This window comes from Taudactylus pleione, unplaced genomic scaffold (assembly GCF_031769625.1).
Source record: "Taudactylus pleione unplaced genomic scaffold, aTauple2 ptg000069l, whole genome shotgun sequence".
Lineage (NCBI taxonomy): Eukaryota > Metazoa > Chordata > Amphibia > Anura > Myobatrachidae > Taudactylus > Taudactylus pleione.
Window position 1 is genome coordinate 2947677 of NW_028284471.1, and position 18925 is coordinate 2966601.

At 49.2% G+C, this 18925-nt stretch overlaps 1 protein-coding gene across 4 annotated transcripts in view; it reads right to left on the bottom strand.

The window, feature by feature from the left end:
- The window catches only part of RTEL1 (regulator of telomere elongation helicase 1), a 140400-nt gene that overhangs the window by 81715 nt on the left and 39760 nt on the right, over window positions 1–18925 (bottom strand). For all 4 annotated transcript variants that reach the window (XM_088467037.1, XM_088467035.1, XM_088467036.1 and 1 more), the window contains exons 12-23: window positions 18434–18531; window positions 18283–18338; window positions 18043–18117; window positions 17825–17900; window positions 10381–10513; window positions 10153–10266; window positions 9905–9945; window positions 2349–2434; window positions 2186–2263; window positions 1918–1995; window positions 1675–1821; window positions 1469–1584 (exon numbers count right to left, since the gene is read on the bottom strand). In XM_088467037.1, the coding sequence (XP_088323163.1) occupies window positions 1469–1584; window positions 1675–1821; window positions 1918–1995; window positions 2186–2263; window positions 2349–2434; window positions 9905–9945; window positions 10153–10266; window positions 10381–10513; window positions 17825–17900; window positions 18043–18117; window positions 18283–18338; window positions 18434–18531 (1098 nt within the window). The remainder of the gene's footprint in view (window positions 1–1468; window positions 1585–1674; window positions 1822–1917; window positions 1996–2185; window positions 2264–2348; window positions 2435–9904; window positions 9946–10152; window positions 10267–10380; window positions 10514–17824; window positions 17901–18042; window positions 18118–18282; window positions 18339–18433; window positions 18532–18925) is intronic.

The following is an 18925-nucleotide window of genomic DNA, read 5'->3' on the forward strand; positions in this document are numbered from 1 at the left end:
AACCTCCCCCCAGGGGTGCCTAACCCCCCCCTTCCCCTAGCCTAGACCTAACCCTCCCCGGGGGGGGGGGGTGCCTAACCCTAAGTCCCCCCTGAAGCCCTAAACCTAACCCTTCGCACCCCCGCGGCTGTCCGCGCCCGGCTTACCTTCGTTCGGTATGCCGGACGTCGGTTCTTCCAGCATCTGGTTAATGACAGGCGTCGAGTTTTCGACGCCTGTCATTAGTACCACGCCGAGATTAGAAAGTCTGGAAGCCGGCGGTCGGCATTTAGACCGATGGCTTCCAAACTACATCCCGTCTGAAGAAAAGAAAGAATTCTTTGTAATAAAAAAAAATAAAAGCAAAACTTTTTTTGAGACGATAGAACCTGGCGAAGTGCGAGTCTAAACCCACTGCCATGTTTAGTATCTCCGATTAGCAAACTCTTTGGCCAGTATTGCGCTACTATTATCACTGGAATCCATTTTTTCTTTAGCTTTCTGAGGACATGAGATGGATGAAAATTCCAAGGGACCATCATGGCATCTATCAAAAGTGCCCATGGATCTCCCACTGGTGATTTATGTATGTTACTGTTGTAACATCTCCTGGCTGGATTCATATAAGCTTTCCCTGAATAAGAGATTCTGCCTTTTCTAGTGTGTATCGAACTGCTTTTATTTCCAGTATATCGATAGGAAGCTTTGATTCCTCCCTGGACCAGAGCCGGTAAAAATGATTGTTTAGAATAACAGATTTGAATAAAATCCCATTTTTCTTTGCTTTTCTGATACTGGAACAATCACCCCTTACATGAGGGGGTTTGATTGCCTGAACTACCGCTAGACACTGCTATATGTTGTTTGGAACTCTTTTGCGAAGTATCTAGAATGGCTGTCGCCCATCTGTCTGAAGAGGACACTATCCACTGGTCTTTGAATGACAGAAGACTGGCAACCTGCCCAGAGACCCATGCTGAGAGGAAGCCATTGCTGCCTTACTAATCTGCATACCCTGTCAGCACCCTCCATCCTGTTCCGGGACTAGCTAACAGCTGTCCACTGCTAGAGCCCCATAGCAGCTCTGAGATCTGCTGTTTCTGGTAAGGAGAGGGTTTAGCGAGGTAGAGTGAGAAAGAGGGGAAAAAAATGCAGTTTAAATTCAGAAAAGAATTTGAAAAAAAATACACCTATCTTAGCTAGTGCTGACCTCTCGTTTCGGCACTTAAATAAAACTGAAGAAGGGGTTGGATGGGGGAGCTTATATACCTAAAAAAAAAAAAAAAAAAAAACAACCTATGAAGTGCTGCCTCCTGAATTCTCACTAACTCCATGGTCTAGAAGTGTCCTCCAGATGGATGAAGGAGAAATAATTAGTCAGTAGTATCCTTCATGCTATTGGAACCTAAAACACAGCAATGAAGACAAAATCATAAAAACAATTGAAAAAATATACTCAAACCCACAGTAACACAAACATATTTGTTACCTGTGGTCACACAAAAAAATAGCTCCATAGTCTTGCCGGTGCCGGATGACTCTACCGATTGCCTGATTGACTGCACGGGATGCTTGTTGGCGATACCACTCCTGTCCAGACAAGTACTGAGGAGACAAAATACAGGGTTCTAATCCAACTGTAACGTCGGTGAAGTCTAGTCAGATGACATTACAAACCACATAAAAAAAAAGTACTTTTCCAGTGGATCCCTGTGTTTTCCTCATCTCATCCAGGAATTGCATCTTAAGTACTACACGAGGGTCCATTCGTGGGGGAAATGGAAGGCCAGTGATTATAACACCACGGCCATTGCAATCTGCGAAATCCAACCCCTCACTAGCCTGGAACGAGATAAACGGTCACTAAAAAAAAATAAAAAAATAAAAATACACCATATATTTACAGACCGACAAACAATAACAGGTAAACACACACACCTTCCCCCTACACACTGCCAGGAAGCTGGCACCGCTGCCTTTTGGTTCCTGTATTTTCTCATAATAAGCATCCATAACCTGGAGAAGAACACAGAATATGTGGTGCAGGTAAACTATTACTGTCTATGCTACAGAAATATAGAAAACGCTTATCGACGTAGACTCAGAAAACAGCAAACAGTTATGCTCAGGTTGATCATTAAGGTCTATCCATTGTGTACGACGTAAAACTTGTAGGGCTGTAACAGCAAACTCTCGCCTCTCTTACCTCGTTAAACGATCCTTTACCTCTGGGCTCCACAAATATTGGTTTTACATCCTCTATGCGTGAGGAGAAGCCATTTTCCTGCAGGATAAGCATGCATAGAGCCCATGACTACCTATGAGTAACAGAGCACAAGACTGAGACAAATCAGATACTATTTCCTCACCTTCCAGAATTCCACACTTTTATCCATAACTGGATAGGAGGGAAAAAAGACCAGTAGACCATGAGGAACCACACGAGCAATGTTACCTGAGGGGTTATACAAGAACACTTGATGAATAAAAATAATCATAGGACAGTGAAAACAGGGAGAGACAGACATATTCCTGAACTTTTACACAACAGGATTTTGTACAGCGAGATATACAGCATTAGTGGCAGTGAGAAAATACAGGACAGGCAGCGAGACCTACAAGATGAGCAACAAAAAAAAGTGTGTACCGTATATACTAGAGTATAAGTCGACCCGAATATAAGCCGAGGGTACCTAACTTTTACCCCAAAAAACTGGGAAAACTTACTGACTCGAGTATAAGCCTAGTGTGGGAAATGGCAGCAGCTGGTAGTGCCCCCAGTAGTAATTCCCCCTGGTTGTGCCCCCAGTAGTAATCCCTCCTGGTAGTGTCCCCAGTAGTAATCCCTCCTGGTAGTGCCCCCAGTGGTAATCCCCCCCTGGTAGTACCCCCAGTAGTAATCCCCCCTTTTACCCCCTGTAGTAATCGCCCCCTGATAATGCCCCTTGGTAGTGCCCCCTGTAGTAATCGCCCCCTGTAGTCCCCCCCCCCCTAGTAGAGAGAGACGTGAAAAGAATAAAAAAAAAAATAAACACTTACCTTAAACTCCCGCTCCTGGTCCCGCCGCTGTCCGCTCCTCCGGCCGCTTTGCATGAGAGAGACGTCGTCATGACGACGTGTCTCCCATCACCCACTGCGGGAGCCGGAAGATGGCTCCCGCAGTTGGAGCAGCAGCAGCCGCTGAGAGTCTGACAGACTCTCAGCGGCTGCTGATTACACCAAACACGCAGCTGCCGGCTCCGGCGGCTGTGTGTTTGGCAGTGTGTAGCGTTGACCGAACTCCGTCCGGTCAGCGCTACACTTGACTCGAGTATAAGCCGAGGGGGTACTTTTTCAGCACATTTTTTGTGCTGAAAAACTCGGCTTATACTCGAGTATATACGGTAAGTAACAAAAAATGAGAGATATGGTAAGAACTTACCTTTGTTATCTCTCCTTCTACAAAGTCCATAGGGTCCACAGGGTGACCTTGGGGTATAGGTGATGCAGAGTCATTCGTGCACCTTACGCAGTAAATTTTTCTCCCAGGATGCACTTGGATCTCCCTCCATACCCTGCCACCTCCGTTTCGTAGAAAGCCAAAAGGCCGAAGGAGGATAAAAGAGAGAAGAAAGTCTGGAACACTCAAGAATCACATTCTCACACAGAAGGAGACTGAAAACCTGTGAACAGAGCGAAGTCCATCTGAAGCACAGGTGCGTCAGGGTGGGTGCCCTGTGGACCCTATGGACTTCGTAAAAAGAGAGAACATAGGTAAGTTCTTACCATATCTCTCATAGGGGTCCACATGGTGACCTTGGGTATGTCCCAAAGCAGTACCTTCAAGGGTGGGGACGCTCCTGTGCAGAGAGGAGAATCTGCCGCCCAAAGAAAGCATTCTGAGAGGCAAAAGGTATCAAAAGCATAATACCGCAAAAAAGTCTGGACAGAAGACCACGTGGCCGCCTTACAGAGCTGAAAAGCCGAGGCACCACGGCTAGCCCACGAACGACCCACAGACCGAGTAGAATGAGCAGTAACAGAGGGTGGCACTGGAAGGCCCTCATGAGTATAAGCCTCAGAGATCGCCATGCGAAGCCATCGAGCTAAAGTTTGTTTATTGGCTTGCCAACCCTTCTTGTGGAAACCATAGAGTACAAACAAGGAGTCTGACTTCCGAAGGGAACTGGGACGGTCCACATAAATCCTTCACATTCAGTGAGGCCTCACCTGCCGAGAGGTCTGGGGAATTAAAGGCCGGCACAACAATTTCCTCATTAATGTGGAAACTAGAGACCACCTTAGGAATGAAACCAGGGCGAGCCCGAAGCACCGCCCTGTCCTGGTTAAAAACCAGAAATGGGGAACGACGAGAGAGCCCCCAAATCTGACACCCTTCTGGCAGATGCAATAGCCAGAAGAAAAACTCTGGATATCCGAAACACTTGGGGATCGTAACCTCTGGGACAATACCAATTCAAAGTAGGTATGCCACACCCTGTGGTAAATCCTGGCAGAGGCAGGTTTTTGTGCTCTGAGCATGGTGTTAACCACAGAGCCGGAAAAGCCCTTGGACCTTAGGAGGGCTGTCTCAAGTGTCACGCAGTCAAAGACAGACGACCCAGGTCTGGGTAAAGGCAAGGACCTTGAGACAACAGGTCCGGACGTTGAGGCAACGGAGTGTCGATGGAGAGACTCTGAAGATCTGAGTACCAGTGACGTCTGGGCCACGCTGGAGCCACCAGGAGGACAGTGCCTCCTTGTTTGAACTTCCGAAGTACTCAAGGAAGAAGGGAGATTGGAGGGAACAGGTACACAAACTGGCAGGTTCACTTGACTGACAGAGATTCTACCAAGAGAGCCTTGGTGTCTCTTGTTCTGGACCCATACAGTGGCAGTTTGTGATTTTGTCGAGAGGCCATGAGATCCACGTCCGGAAGGCCCCACCTGTCCACAAGGAGCTGAAACACTTTGTGGTGAAGAGACCATTCCCCGGGATGCATGTCGTGACAGCTGAGGAAGTCCGCTTCCCAATTGAGAACTCCTGGAATGAGCACTGCCGATATGGCTTGTAGATGGCTTTCCACCCATGTCAGGATGCACGACACCTCTGTCATTGCCGCTTGACTTCGAGTCCCTCCTTGATGGTCTATGTAAGCCACGTTCGTGGCGCTGTCTGACTAAACTTGCATGGGTTTTCCGTGAAGTAGAGTCTGGCTTGTTGCAGAGCGCTGAAGACTGCCCGAAGTTCCAATATGTTGATTGGAAGAGCAGACTCCTCTGCTGTCCACGGTCCCTGAAAGGAGTGTGGACCTGTCACTGCTCCCCAACCCAGGAGACAGGCATCCGTCGTTAGCAGGACCCAGTCTAGAATCTAAAAGGGGCGCGCCTTGGTGAGGTGGACAGTCTGCAGTCACCAAGTCAGAGATAGACGCACCTCCAGAGAGCGCACCATCGTTTGTGTCCTTATCCGATGGGGAAATCCGTCCCACCTGGAGAGGATCAATCTCTGCAAAGTCCGGGAATGAAACTGGGCATATTCCACGATGTCGAACGTCGATATCATGGATCCCAGTAACTGCACTGCTGAGTGTATGGACACTCGGCGACTGTGGAGGCATCTGCGCACTCGTGTCTGCAAAGTGGAGATCTTTTCTGGGGTCAGAAAAATCCTCTGCTGTTGTGAATCCAACAGAGCTCCCAGATGGAGCATCCTTTGAGATGGGATCAGGGAGTACTTCTTCCAATTGACCAACCACCCGTGTATCTGTAGAACAGATATTGTCAGCTGTAGGTGGTGGTGAAGTACCCCTTGAGACCCTGCTAACAGTAAGAGGTAGTCCAGGTATGGTAACAGCAGGACCCCCTGCAGCCGCAGATAGGCTGCCATTTCCGTCATCATTTTTGTAAATACCAGAGGTGCAGTAGAGAGGCCAAACTGCAGAGCCCGAAACTGGAAATGTTGTGACACAGCAAACCTAAGAAAACGCTGGTGAGCCGAAGCAATCGGAATAAGCAGGTATGCATCCTGAATATCCAGTGACACCATAAAATCCCCAGGTTTCATAGCCAGTATGATGGAGCGTAGGGTTTCCATACTGAACCGAGGTACCCTGAGGAATTTGTTCAGGGACTTGAGATTGAGGATAGGTCGGTGGGATCCGTTCGGTTTTTGAACCAGAAACAGGCTGGAATAATAACCCGTTCCCCTCTGGGATAACGGGACCAGTACAATGACCCCTGCCTGAAGCAAGGACTGTACTGCCTCTTGAATAGCCAAGGCCTTGTACTTGTTTGACAGGAGGCCTGCGCAGAAGAACTGATGGGGAGGCAGTCTGCGGAAGGAGGGGGCGTACCCCTGAGAGACCACTTCTCTCACCCAGGTGTCTGTGGTAGTCTGACACCAGCATAGGGTGAACTGAAGAAGTCTGCCTCCCACCCTGGGATCCCCCAAGGGGAGGCCCGTCCCGTCAGGCTGAGGGCTTGTCGTCAGGCTTGGCAGTCGGATGCCTTGCACTCCAAGTTAGTTTCTTAGGCTTGGTAGTTTTCTCGGTAGTTGATGGCCTAGGAAAGGACTGAGTTCTAACCTTCCCTGGGGCCCGATAGGTCTGAAATGACGAAGTCCGAGACCCCGAGGGAGCAGGAGGCAGGTAAGCTGACTTAGCTGCAGCCAATTGATCCATAATTTTATCCAGATCAGTGCCAAACAAGACTTTATCATTATGAGGTAAACTCAGTCCGCATCTGCCCTCCAAGAGCAAAGCCACAGGGAGCAGCGAGTCGCAATGGTCACAGTGGAAATCCTGGCATTCAATAAGCTGACATCCAAACAAGCCTAGTTAATATAGGTAGCTGAATCTTTAAGGTTGCCAACAAGATTCAACTGCTCCCTGGTCGCATCCGAAAACAAGGACCTTTCCAGGGTGTTTTCCCAACATTCCATAGCCCGAACCACCCAGCAGATAGCCATGGCCGGTCTACACGCGGTACCTGAAAGGGAATAAATGGATTTCAGGCAAACCTCCACCTTCCTATCTGTAGTATCCTTCAGGGACGACATGGAAGGCATAGGGAGGGTCGCGCTTTTAACCAAGCGCGTTACATGGGAATCCACCGCTGGTGAAGTTTCCCATTTAGTAAAATAATCCTCAGCAAAAGGGTAAGCATATAGGACAGTCGCTTCTGCGGCTGGTAACACTTTCCAGGTGTTTTCCGTGCCACCTCCAGGTGGTCCACCACCTGGTCAGATAAAGGAAATACAGCAGCGGTCACCTTTAGGGCCTTGAAATATGCATGTTTGGACTAAGGTGCTGGAGGTTCATCCTCTTCTATGACCAAGGCTGCAAGGAAAACTTGTATCAGATGCGGAATATATATTTTTGACTTGGACTCTACCTCAAATGTAGAGGACTCTGAGTCAGATTCATGCGGGAGCACCCCAACATCAGATGACATGCAGTTATCATACAGAGTAGATTGAGACGACGGCAAAATATCATTTAGTCGGTCTACTTTGGGTTGCCTGCCCCTGCCGCACCTCAGCCACATTCTGCAACGCATTGGGAATCGTATTAACCCACGGGGGGGATAACACCTGCATGGATGCAGTTGGCTGAAGCAGGCTCTGAGAGGGCGTAAGCTGCTGCTGTATTAACCCTAGCGAGGAAAACACAGGAGGGACAGATAATTGTCCCACAACGGGCTTGTGCAGAGCACGCCCAAGGGGGCTCCTGCGGAGTGACAGACAGTAGAAGGTCCTGGAGGAGCATAGCACCTCAAACATAATTCCGCTGTACACTTTTTACAGAGCAGCCGGGCGGGATCCAAATTTGGCATATCACTCTCACTACCAGACATGGTGAAGATACCAGTATACTGTATGTGATCCACCACACAGAATAACAGACTGTGAGGCTTCACCCTGACAACACTTGTATTAGGGCTCAGTGAGAAAAAAAGACACAGGGAAAGTAAAATGGAAGACAGAAGAAAGTGAAACTCAGAGAGCTCTAGCATAAAGTCACATACAATGTAGACTAAATAACACCTGCACCTAATAGCACTACCAATCAACTACACAGACTTAGCGTCTGGTAGGATATAGTGCTACATACACTGACCACACACTGGGGAGAAGTCTGTAGGGGACCCAGGCTCCACGCTCCTCAGAGATCTGTGCCCTTGCCAAAGAGAAAATGGCCGCCAGAGTTCCCGGAAGAGGCATTCTTGTGGGAGGAGAGCTGCTACAGCTAAGCCAGACCACAGTGGAAGGCGCGCTGTGCAGAGGGGAGAAGCCTGGCTGTAAACAGGGAAGGCAGCGTCCCCTGGCCGGTGATTAACCCCTGGGGCGCTGGAAGCGCAATGTTACCCAACCACTGCGGCCCGCATGTCCCCAGGCAGGTCTTTAGTGGAAGCGCAGAAGTTTATGGCCTGGCTCCACCACCGTCATCCCCTGGTCCGTCCCCAGAGTCCGGGGGGGAAAGGACTGCAAAAGCTGACGTCCCCGTAAATCCGGCTGCAGTCCTGGGAGTCCTCCGTGGTCTGGCTAGCACAGACCCCGGCTCCCGCTGCGATCCCCGGAACAGTACCGGCGCCTCGGCGCCAGCGGGGTGACTTCCCCCCTGGCCTGTCCACTTACAGAAGCGAAGTGTCTTCTTTAAAATAAAAAATAGACTCTGGCCGGGCACCCAACGAAACTGAAGTGCCTCTGGCCCGGGGGAGGGGTATGAGGGAGACCCAAATGCACCCTGTGGACCCTGAAGTAGAAAGGTTGAACAACACAGGACACAGAGCTGTACAGTATTGGGTGGCAGAGAGAAAAGACGGGGTGAATAATAGAAAGACAAATAGCAAGATGCACAATGAGAGCATATAAATTCAGCAGCAATTGAATAGCACTGGAAGGGAGCTTCCAGAGCTATTCAATTCACTGCGATGTTTACTCCGACGGGAAGCTATGTCATAGAATGCCAGTTCTCGTACCAGGATGTTTAGTCCAACTAATAATTTCTCTTCGCACTCTCCTGAAGGTGCAAGGTAGTAATTCCACTAAAAAGCAGGCTGCGAGGCTGTTTTCCAGCTTAGCGCTGCGCTAACAGCCTCGCGGCAGGCACTTTAGTTGTAGAATGCCGGTTCTCACGACTAAACACCCAGGTTAAGTCGTGAGAACAGACATTCTCAGACTTAACTGCCTCGCGTCGGAATAAACATTGCGGTTAATGGAATAAGCTCTGGGAGCTCTGCCCCGGCATTATTGAACTCCATGTTAATTGAATCTCCCCCAAAATGAGTGATGGAAATAAAGCCAAGGGGAATAACAGAAGGACAAACAGTAGAATGAACAATAAGACTAGCAAAGAAAAGACCAGGTGAGTAACAGAAAAACAGACAGTAAGATGTACAGTATGACGGCTGGAAAGAAAAGCCAGGATGAATAAGTGCCAGTCATAATGTTCATTCTACTGTGTCATACTTAAGTTGGGTACACACTGACAGATACATTAGCCGATCAATTGATCAGCCAATGTATCTGCTGCCCGTCGGCCAGTGTGTACCCGCGATATGTCGGTGAACACCGACGTTCACCGACATATCGCGGCATATTGGCTGTGCTGCACAGGTATGTACAGGCGGTATGCAGACCACCCGTTCACACACACACACACACACACACACAGCGGCAGCCGAGAGGGGAGGGGTTGGGGCAGGCGCCCCCCCCACGACACGCCCCTGACATGTCCCCTGGTCTCCGGGACCAACAGCCAGACACAGATGATGGCCGTTCAGTGTGTATGTAAAGTGTGTACCCACCTTAAGAAAAGACATGGTGAATAAATGGACGACAGATAGTGGTATGCACAATGTGACTGGCCAAGAGGGGAGAAAAAAAAAAAAAAACTTGACCGTGAGATCTACAGTATGAATAATAGATAGAGTTTGACATTACCAATTGTCTTTCCCAGGGATGATAAATAATCAACTGAAAACCTGTAAAAGGATAAAGTAATACACATCAAAGAAGAACAAAATAAAACAAAGGCTCAAACAAGCACCACATAACAGAAAGGCAGCCACAGTCATCCTGGCCAAAATCCTCAGGAGCGGAGAAGAGAAAAGATTAACATACTTTGAAAAAAACAAAAACTAACAGATACTGCAGTAACATTGGAACAATTTTATCAGTATGATTTTTACCGTCTATCAAATGCCGAACTGAGCTGACATCCATCAGGGCCCTGAGGAACAATTCCAACCCAAATCTGGTGTTTTTCAATTACATGTGGGTTTTCCAGAGACACTGGAAAAGGTCTGAAAACAGATAAGATTCAATAACTGCTAAAACACATTTAAACAGACAAAATCACTAATCTCTAGTCTTAATATGTGATACTGCTTTCATTCAAAGTATTGCTAGAACCTCACATTTGCATTTCCATGGTGAAGGAGGAAAGGGGGCACAGAGTTCCACTGGTCAGGATGATGCTTCGTATGCCTTGTCTCACCAAATCATTCATTGTATACCCCGGATTGAAACACCAGTAACTTAGTACATTGCCTGCCAGAGGAAAACAGAGAAGAGTGAAGCTGCGAGAAGCTGGTAGAATGCAAAACCACCCAAAAATGTCTGCACAGGGATAACCAGAACAGTCTTCACACTGTTATGCTTAAATAACAAGAGATATGGTAAGAACTTACCTTTGTTATCTCTGTTTCTACGAAGTCCATAGGGTTGACCTTGGGGTATAGCTGGATCTGGATCCACGGGCACCACGCAGTTAAAGCTTTAGCTGCTCCCAGGATGCACTTGGGTCCATCCTCCTCTATACCCCACCCCCGAGCCACAGGCACCTCAGTTGGTAAGCAGCCACGGCCGGAGGAGGAGACTAAACAGAGAGAAGGAAGGCTGGAACACACAAGAAAGCATACTCTCAGAAATAGGAGACGGAAAACCGATGACCAGATGCATAGAACCTCAAAAACGTTTGAATGGAAGACCAAGTGGCTGCATTACAGAGCTGAACAGCAGAGGCACCACGGCTAGCAGCCCAAGAAGGACCCATGGACCGAATTAAATGAGCCTTAACAGAGGCTGGACAAGGTAAACCATCCTGCGTATAAGCCTCACAAATAACAGAACGAAGCCAACGGGGCAAAGTTTGTTTGTTGGCAGGCCAACCCCTCTTGTGAAAATCAAAGATGTCAAATAACGAATCTGACTTCCTAATGAAACCCGTCCGGTCCACATAAACCCTGAGAGCCCGGACAACATCTAAGGAAGCCTCCCCAGGCTGGAACAACAATTTCTTGATTTATGTGGAACTTGGAAACCACTTTAGGCAGAAAATTCCGGACGAGTGCGAAGCACTGCTCTGTCCTGGTGAACTACCAGAAAAGGGGGACGACAAGAAAGCGCCCCCAATTCTGACACCATCCTGGCTGAAGCAATTGCCAGGAGGAAAACGGTTTTAACGTCAGCCACTTGAGCTCCACCGACTCCAAGGGCTCAAAAGGAGGACCCTGCAGAGCCCGAAGAACCACAGCCAAATCCCAGGGGGCCACAGAAGGCACAAAGGGTGGCTGAATTCTCAGAACTTAAACCAATGGCGCTGCAAAAAGACCCTAAATCAATGTTAAATAAAAATAATAGTAAAATTATAATGTATCTGAAAAATGTCAATTGATTCAATAAATATATATTATGTTTGTACATATGTATATATATATATATATATCTTTATTTTTAAGGGGGGTGTTCCACGCTGCTGCTATGGTTGTATCCATAAATTCAGTTGCAGGTGTCCCACAGCGCTGTTATATTTTTTTCATTTTTTTCTTTTCCTGAATTCTCAGAACACCTTGGAAAAAGGTGTGTACGTCCGGGAAGGTAGCAATCCTGCATTGAAACCATACCGACAAAGCTGACACATGCACCTTCAGTGAGGCAAGACGTAAGTCCAGACCCGACTGAAGAAAAGACAGGATCCTTGAAACCCTGAATATCTGGGGATCATAGCTTCTAGACACACCACTGAAAGTAAGTGTGCCACACTCTGTGGTAGATCCGTGCGGAAGCAGGCCTGCGAGCCCTCAGCATGGTAGTAACAACTGAGCTCGAAAAGCCCCGGTACCTTAGGACGGCTGCCTCAAGAGCCACGCCGTGAAAGACAGCCGACCCATATCCGGGTAAAGGCAAGGCCCTTGAGATAACAGGTCCCGCCGCTGAGGAAGAAGGTACGGAGCGTCGATGGACAGGCTCCGCAGGTCGGAGTACCAAGGACGTCTTGGCCACGCAGGGTCCACCAGAATCAGTGTGCCTCCGTCCTGCTTGAACTTGCGCAGGACCCGAGGTAGCAGGTACATCAGAGGAAACAGATATGCCAGCAGAAACGTCCACTTCACCGACAGTACGTCCACCAAACTGGCGCCGGCGTCCCTTGTCCTTGACCCGTACACGGGCAACTTGCAACTGTGACGGGAGGCCATCAGGTCCAGCTCCGGCAGTCCCCATTTGTCCACGAGTAGTTGGAATACCTCTGGATGAAGCGACCATTCCCCGGGATGCATGTCGTAACGGCTGAGGAAGTCTGCTTCCCAATTGAGGACTCCGGGAATGAAGACTGTCGAGATCGCTGGAAGGTAGCACTCCGCCCAAGTTAGGATGCGGGACACCTCCACCATCGCAGCTCCGCTGCGAGTTCCTCCCTGGTGATTGATGTACGCCACCGTGGTGGCGTTGTTGGATTGCACCTGTACTGCCCCTCCTTGAAGAGCGGTGCCGGCCGACTGAAGGGCCCTGTACACAGCCCTTAGCTCCAGAATATTAATGGGGATAGATGCTTCCTCTGCAGTCCAGTGGCTCTGAAGTGACAAGAAGCCTGTTATCGCCCCCCAACCCCGAAGACTGCCATCTGTCGTGAGCAGAACCTAGTCCGGGATCCAAAAAGGGCGCCCTTCGAGAAGATAAGCTGTCTGAAGCCACCACGCTAAACCAGACATACTTCCGGGGACAACACCAGCATCTGAGACCGGATCCTGTGTGGTGACCTGTTCCATTCCGATAGAATCAGCCTCTGTAGGGGCCTGGAATGGAACTGGGTGAATTCCACCATGTCGAATGCCGACACCATGGACCCCAGAACTCTCATCGCTGAGTGTACCGACACTTGACCGCTGCTCAGGCAACTGTGTATCCGCAGCTGTAGGGAGGAGACCTTTTCCGGAGTCAGAAAGATCCTTTGCTGACGAGAGTCTAGCAGGGCCCCACAAATGAACCATCCGCTGCGATGGAATCAGGGAGGACTTTCCCCAGTTTATCAACCACCCGTGCGCTTGTAGACAAGCGATCGTCAGGTGGAGATGATGGAGCAGTACCTCCGGGGAGCTTGCCAGCAAGAGGAGGTCGTCCAGATACGGTAGCAGCCGTATACCCTGGCTCCGAAGGTGTGCAGCCATAACTGCCATCACCTTGGTGAATACCCTTGGGGCCGTGGAAAGGCCAAAAGGTAGAGCTCTGAACTGGTAATGATGGTGTAATATAGCGAACCTCAGATACCGCTGGTGTGAAGTTGCTATAGGAACATGGAGGTAGGCGTCCTGGATGTCCAGGGAGACCATGTAATCCCTGGTTCCATCGCCAGAATGATGGACCGCAAAGTTTCCATCCTGAACTCTGAGGAACTTGTTCAGAGACTTCAAATTGAGGATAGGGCAATGAGACCCATTGGGTTTCTGCACCAGAAACAGCGTAGAGTAGTATCCCATCCCACGTTGAGACTGTGGTACGGGCACCATGACCCCTGCCGTCAGCAAGGACTCTATAGCTACCTGAATCTGCAAAGCCTTGGTGGTGTCCTGCGAAGGACTTGTGCAGAAAAACTTGTGGGGCGGTCTGTGCCAAAAAGACAGGGCGTACCCCTGGGAGACCACTTCTCGAACCCAGGCATCTGTGGTGGTACTGTGCCAGCACTGGGCGAATTGAAGAAGTCGGTCTTCCACTCTGGGGTCCCCCAGAGGGAGGCCCGTCCCATCAGGCATAAGGTTCATCTTCTTGCTTGGAAGAAGGGCGCCTAGCACTCCAGGCTTGCTTCTTGGGTTTAGAGGAGGTCTTAGCTGCCGACTGCCTCGGGAAGGACTGACATTTTGCCTTGCCCTGAACCCGAAAAGAGCGAAAGGCCGAGCTCCGAACCCTAGCCGGTGTTGTAGCTGAAGGGAGGAAAGCTGACTTAGATTTTGCCAGGGTATCTACTATCTTGTCCAAGTCCAGACCAAATAGTAATTCTCCATTAAAGAGTAAGGCCTCCAGGCCTTTCTTTGAAACAGCGTCTGCTCTCCAGGACCTCAACCACAAGGATCGGCAAGCAGACACTGCTGCCGCCGAAACCCTAGAAGTCATCACACTAGCATCTAAATATGCTTCTCCAATGTAGGAAGCAGCATCTCTCATCTGTCCTAACAAGTACAACGCCCTCTGGACATCCAGAGCATCATCTGGAAAAGTACCCTCTAATGCATTGGCCCAACCCTCAATAGCCTTTGCCACCCAGGAGATGACCATGGATGGCCAGGCTACTGCTCGAGAGAGAGTAAATGGACTTTAGGCAAGTCTCAACCTTCCTGTCAGTGGGATACTCCCACTGAAGCGCTCCTGGTTAAGCAAGTGACATGGGAATCCACCGCCGGTGGGGTTTCCCATTTTTTACAATGTACCTCAGGAAATGGATAATTAGACGCCAACTGCTTCTGTGGCTGGACTCATACTCGGCGCCTGCCGAGCCGCCAAATGATCCATCAATTGATCAGACAGGGGAAACACTGCAGAAGTCACCTTAGCCTTTTTAAAACTAGGGTACTTAAGACTTAGGGGCTGGTGCCTCATCCTCTATTTGAAGAATGGCTCACACCGCCCCCTAACCAGAGCCTGCATATTGATGGAGGACTTAGTATCCACCTCCTGGACTGAGACGTCCGAGTCGGTGTCGTCATGCACCTCCCCATCATCTGAGGACACCTCGGTGTCCGTGAAATGCGCGGCTTGTGCCATTATAGTGCGTTTAGGCTTCCTTGAAGCTATGTCACTCTGCAGCATCGACTGAAAAGCCGAAGATGTGGCCGCCAAACTCTGGACAGAGTTGGAGAGCACATCCACCCATAGAGGGGGAGCCACCCCAGGGGCCTGAAAAGGCACCACAGACTGCTGCGTCACAGGGGTAGACTGTATATACATAGGTAACCCCACATAATGACCAACAGGCTGAGACCCAAGGGGACTCTGCAATAATTGCGGGACACCCGGGGAATGGGGGATGGTAGGCTGGGGCAACGCCCTGGTAGGGATAGCAGTCGGGACCGACAGATGGTCTGCAATAGACACCAGCAGTTGAGGAAACATCGCCCATGGTGGTTCCTGCGACATAGGGGGTTTTGAGGAGCCAGGTACCAACTGGCACCGTCCGCACAGGCCATCCTGTGATAAATCCTCCCTATCCACTCCAGCAGAACAGCGTCTGCAGGAGAACAACACCGGAGCCACAGAGTGCTCAATCTCCTCCTCACACATGACAAAATATAGTGTAGAAAAATATATATATATATATATATATATATATATATATCTGGCAATAGAGAAGAATAGTGCCACACCGGCGCACTCACCTGTGTGCTAAACAGCAGCCCAAAATATGGCACTGTGTCGCACACAACTGTATGTGACTGACCACACTAATACTTGATTTATATAGGTGAGGTTTGTAGAAAAACGCCCTTCCCCCACACACCTGTAGGGCCTTATAGGAGAAGGAAAGGGATAGGTATAAGCTGACAGTAAGTGGAATAAGCACAGACAGGCAGCACTAGCAAAAGTCACATACCATGCAGGAAGATAATACTCACTGCACCTTTCACTACACAACCACCCAGATTCAGTGTCTGGAAGGGCTATAGCGCTGTGTACACTGTCCTTTAGCGGGGGAGAGGTACACAGGAGGACCGGTCCGCATGCTCCCTGAGAGATCAGCGCTGCCACCTAGAGAAAATGGCCGCCAGAGACCTCAGAGGAGGAGTGGCCGAGTAATCTGCAGCTGAGGGACGCCAGACTGCGTGCTGAAAGGCGCGCTGAGCTGAGGGGAGGAGCAACTAAACAGGGAAGGCTTCCTCCCCTGGCTAGCTATTAACCCCAGGGTTGCCGGCTTCCCGCTTGCCGCGTATTTTACCCTGGTGGTCTAGTAGTCTCACGGGGAATGCCTCCGAGGAGGGGGAGCCCGCCGCCACCGCTAGCACCCCCGGTCTGTCCCCCAGAACCGGGGGCATCGGACTGCATTTAGAGGAACCCGTGAGCCGCCGCTAATCAGCGACTCGCGGCTTACCTTATTCTCCCCGGCGACTCCGGCAGCAGTCCAGGGAAAGCCCCAGAGCCCTGCTAGTATAGGCTCTGGGGTCCTGCTGCGATCCCCAGATAGGCACTGGCGTTGCGGCGCCAGCGGGGAGTAGGAGCAGCCGCTTGGACGTCTGTATAGACAGTCCGTCACTGCCGCTCTAAAGAGCCTAGTAAAATAGTTAAATTAAACTAACTATAAAAATAAAAAGCTTTTGGGGGCTGCTCCAGCAGCCCCACTGCGCAAGGTGACCCGACTCCGGCCGGGCACCAACTAAAACTGAGGTACCTGTGGCTCGGGGGCGCGGTATAGAGGAGGATGGACCCAAGTGCACCCTGGGAGCAGCTAAAGCTTTAACTGCGTGGTGCCCGTGGATCCAGATCCAGCTATACCCCAAGGTCAACCCTGTGAACCCCCTATGGACCCTGAAGTAGAAAGACAATTAAAGACAATCTATAGCATTAAAGATCACCAAATTATTACAGGGCCAATGTTCTACACCAATATATAGGATCGACTATTGGCCATATTAGAAAACTGATTTATAGATGGTAATAGAGTTGCTTGTGAGATGCCTTGTGTTCACTAGAAGTTAAACGCTGAGGTAGAATTTATTAAAATAGTGATCTATTGATAATTATAAGGATCACATTGTTAATACTCACATGACTAATTTTATAGTGATCATCCTGGTTAAATATGAGTGATGCCTTGCGCGGTTGAGTCTTATATCTTGACCAACAATACATACTATACAAATGTAGCAGGTGGATAGTTCGGGACCGGTATGAAATACCGCCGGAAGACCGGCAGTGAAGATCCCGACAGGTAAGTATTTAAACTATTACTAACCTAACCCCCCAACCCTCCCTCAGGGGTGCCTAACCCTACCTCCCCTGTAAGTGCCTAAACCTACGCCCCCCCCCTTCCCCGCAGCCTAAACCTAAGTCTCTCGGGGTGGGGGGGTGCCTAACCCTGTTCACCACGGGAGCCCCTAACCTAACCCTCCTCCCCACAGCTCCCCACCGCGCCCGGCTTACCTTTGATCGGTATGCCGGGCATCGGGCTCCCGGCGTAGGTAAAATGATAGGCGCCGGGATTACGACGCCTGTCTTTTGACCCATGCCGTGATCAGACTGTTGGGAAGCCGTCGGTTGGCATTTCGACCGTCGGCTTCCTGACTGCATCACAATAGTTCTGCTGCCTGTCTGGCAATGTGAAGTCAATACTGTGAATAATGATGGCGTGTTCCTCACACTTATCGGTACATCACTATTTTGAGTGCTGCAAAATTCACTCACTCCCAGTAAATATAGCACAAGGTAACACTTCAGGTGACTAACTGCCAATGAATGAGCTGACCAGAAAGATTAGACCATACTAGACTGAAACAGGATGCAGCAAGTGGTAGTTGTGCGTCAGCTCTAGGTTGTGTCATGCTAATGAAAATATGTGCTTAGCATCTCAGTTGTTCCATTACAAGACGTCGCTCTTACCTCCCTGTTTCCTGCTGTTGCTCCACACATCTCCTCGTGGCTTCTTTCTCTGGCTGCTGTCTGCATGGAAGTGAACCTAAAAAATAAACAGTAGCACTGAAGAGTTAAGTGACAAGTAAATAAAATATTGAGCATATAATCTAAAACAGCTTTATGGAATTAAGTTACTCTGTACATAAAGATACTTGGGATATTCCTGGATGAATTCGGAGACTGACCTTGTAGTATTTTGAGACTTGGGGGCGTCCGGCAGAGGCCGCTGCCCCTTCAGGTAGCTCAATATTAAACACAATCTGCAGAAAAAGTAGTACAAATTGTGACAGCCTAGCAGTAAGACCTATGGGTGTAAATCCTATTAACATGAATGTAAAAAGGAGAAAAAAAAACAACTACAGGAACACAAATCAGCAGGTCTAGTTCAGGGGTAAAATCTAAAGTTACAGAAGAAGCTCTCTCACCTGGATGATATCCGCCAACTTCTGCAGGCCTAGAGTGTTGGTAAAGACCCCAGAACCTAAAAACCAGAAATGTTATTTACAACACAGAGTACAATTGGGTATAAGAACAAGGGTTAGGCCCCCTAAATGTCCCCACCAGAGATATCCTTACTTCCACCCACGTGTTGTATGATTTGATCCAGTAATTCCAGTAGGCCGGACTTTGATTCATACGTGATCCCCGCAGATGCAAAGAGTTCAAAGATGTAACTAAATAGAGAGGTGAGGAGAATTTATCATACATCCGCTTAGTATTGTATGAGCTCTCTTCACCACATCTGGCAGACAGTGCAATGATTACAAGCCTCCTCCATTGTACAATGATTACATCTCCCCCACTGTGCCTAAATGAAGACCCAAACAAATCATATAAACACATTCTAACATTACCATTTCTACAGGGGCACAGTACTTCACTCTCACCTTTACACTTATTTCCCAATTCTATTAACCTTGGGTAGATTAAATGATTAAGATTAACATTAAAGAAGGATTTCATTTGGGAACATTTGATCAGCCAATATATCATGCCCCCGTTGGCCAGTGTGTACAGACGATATGTCTGAACAACTCCGTTCACAGACATATCGCATTGGCTGTGCTG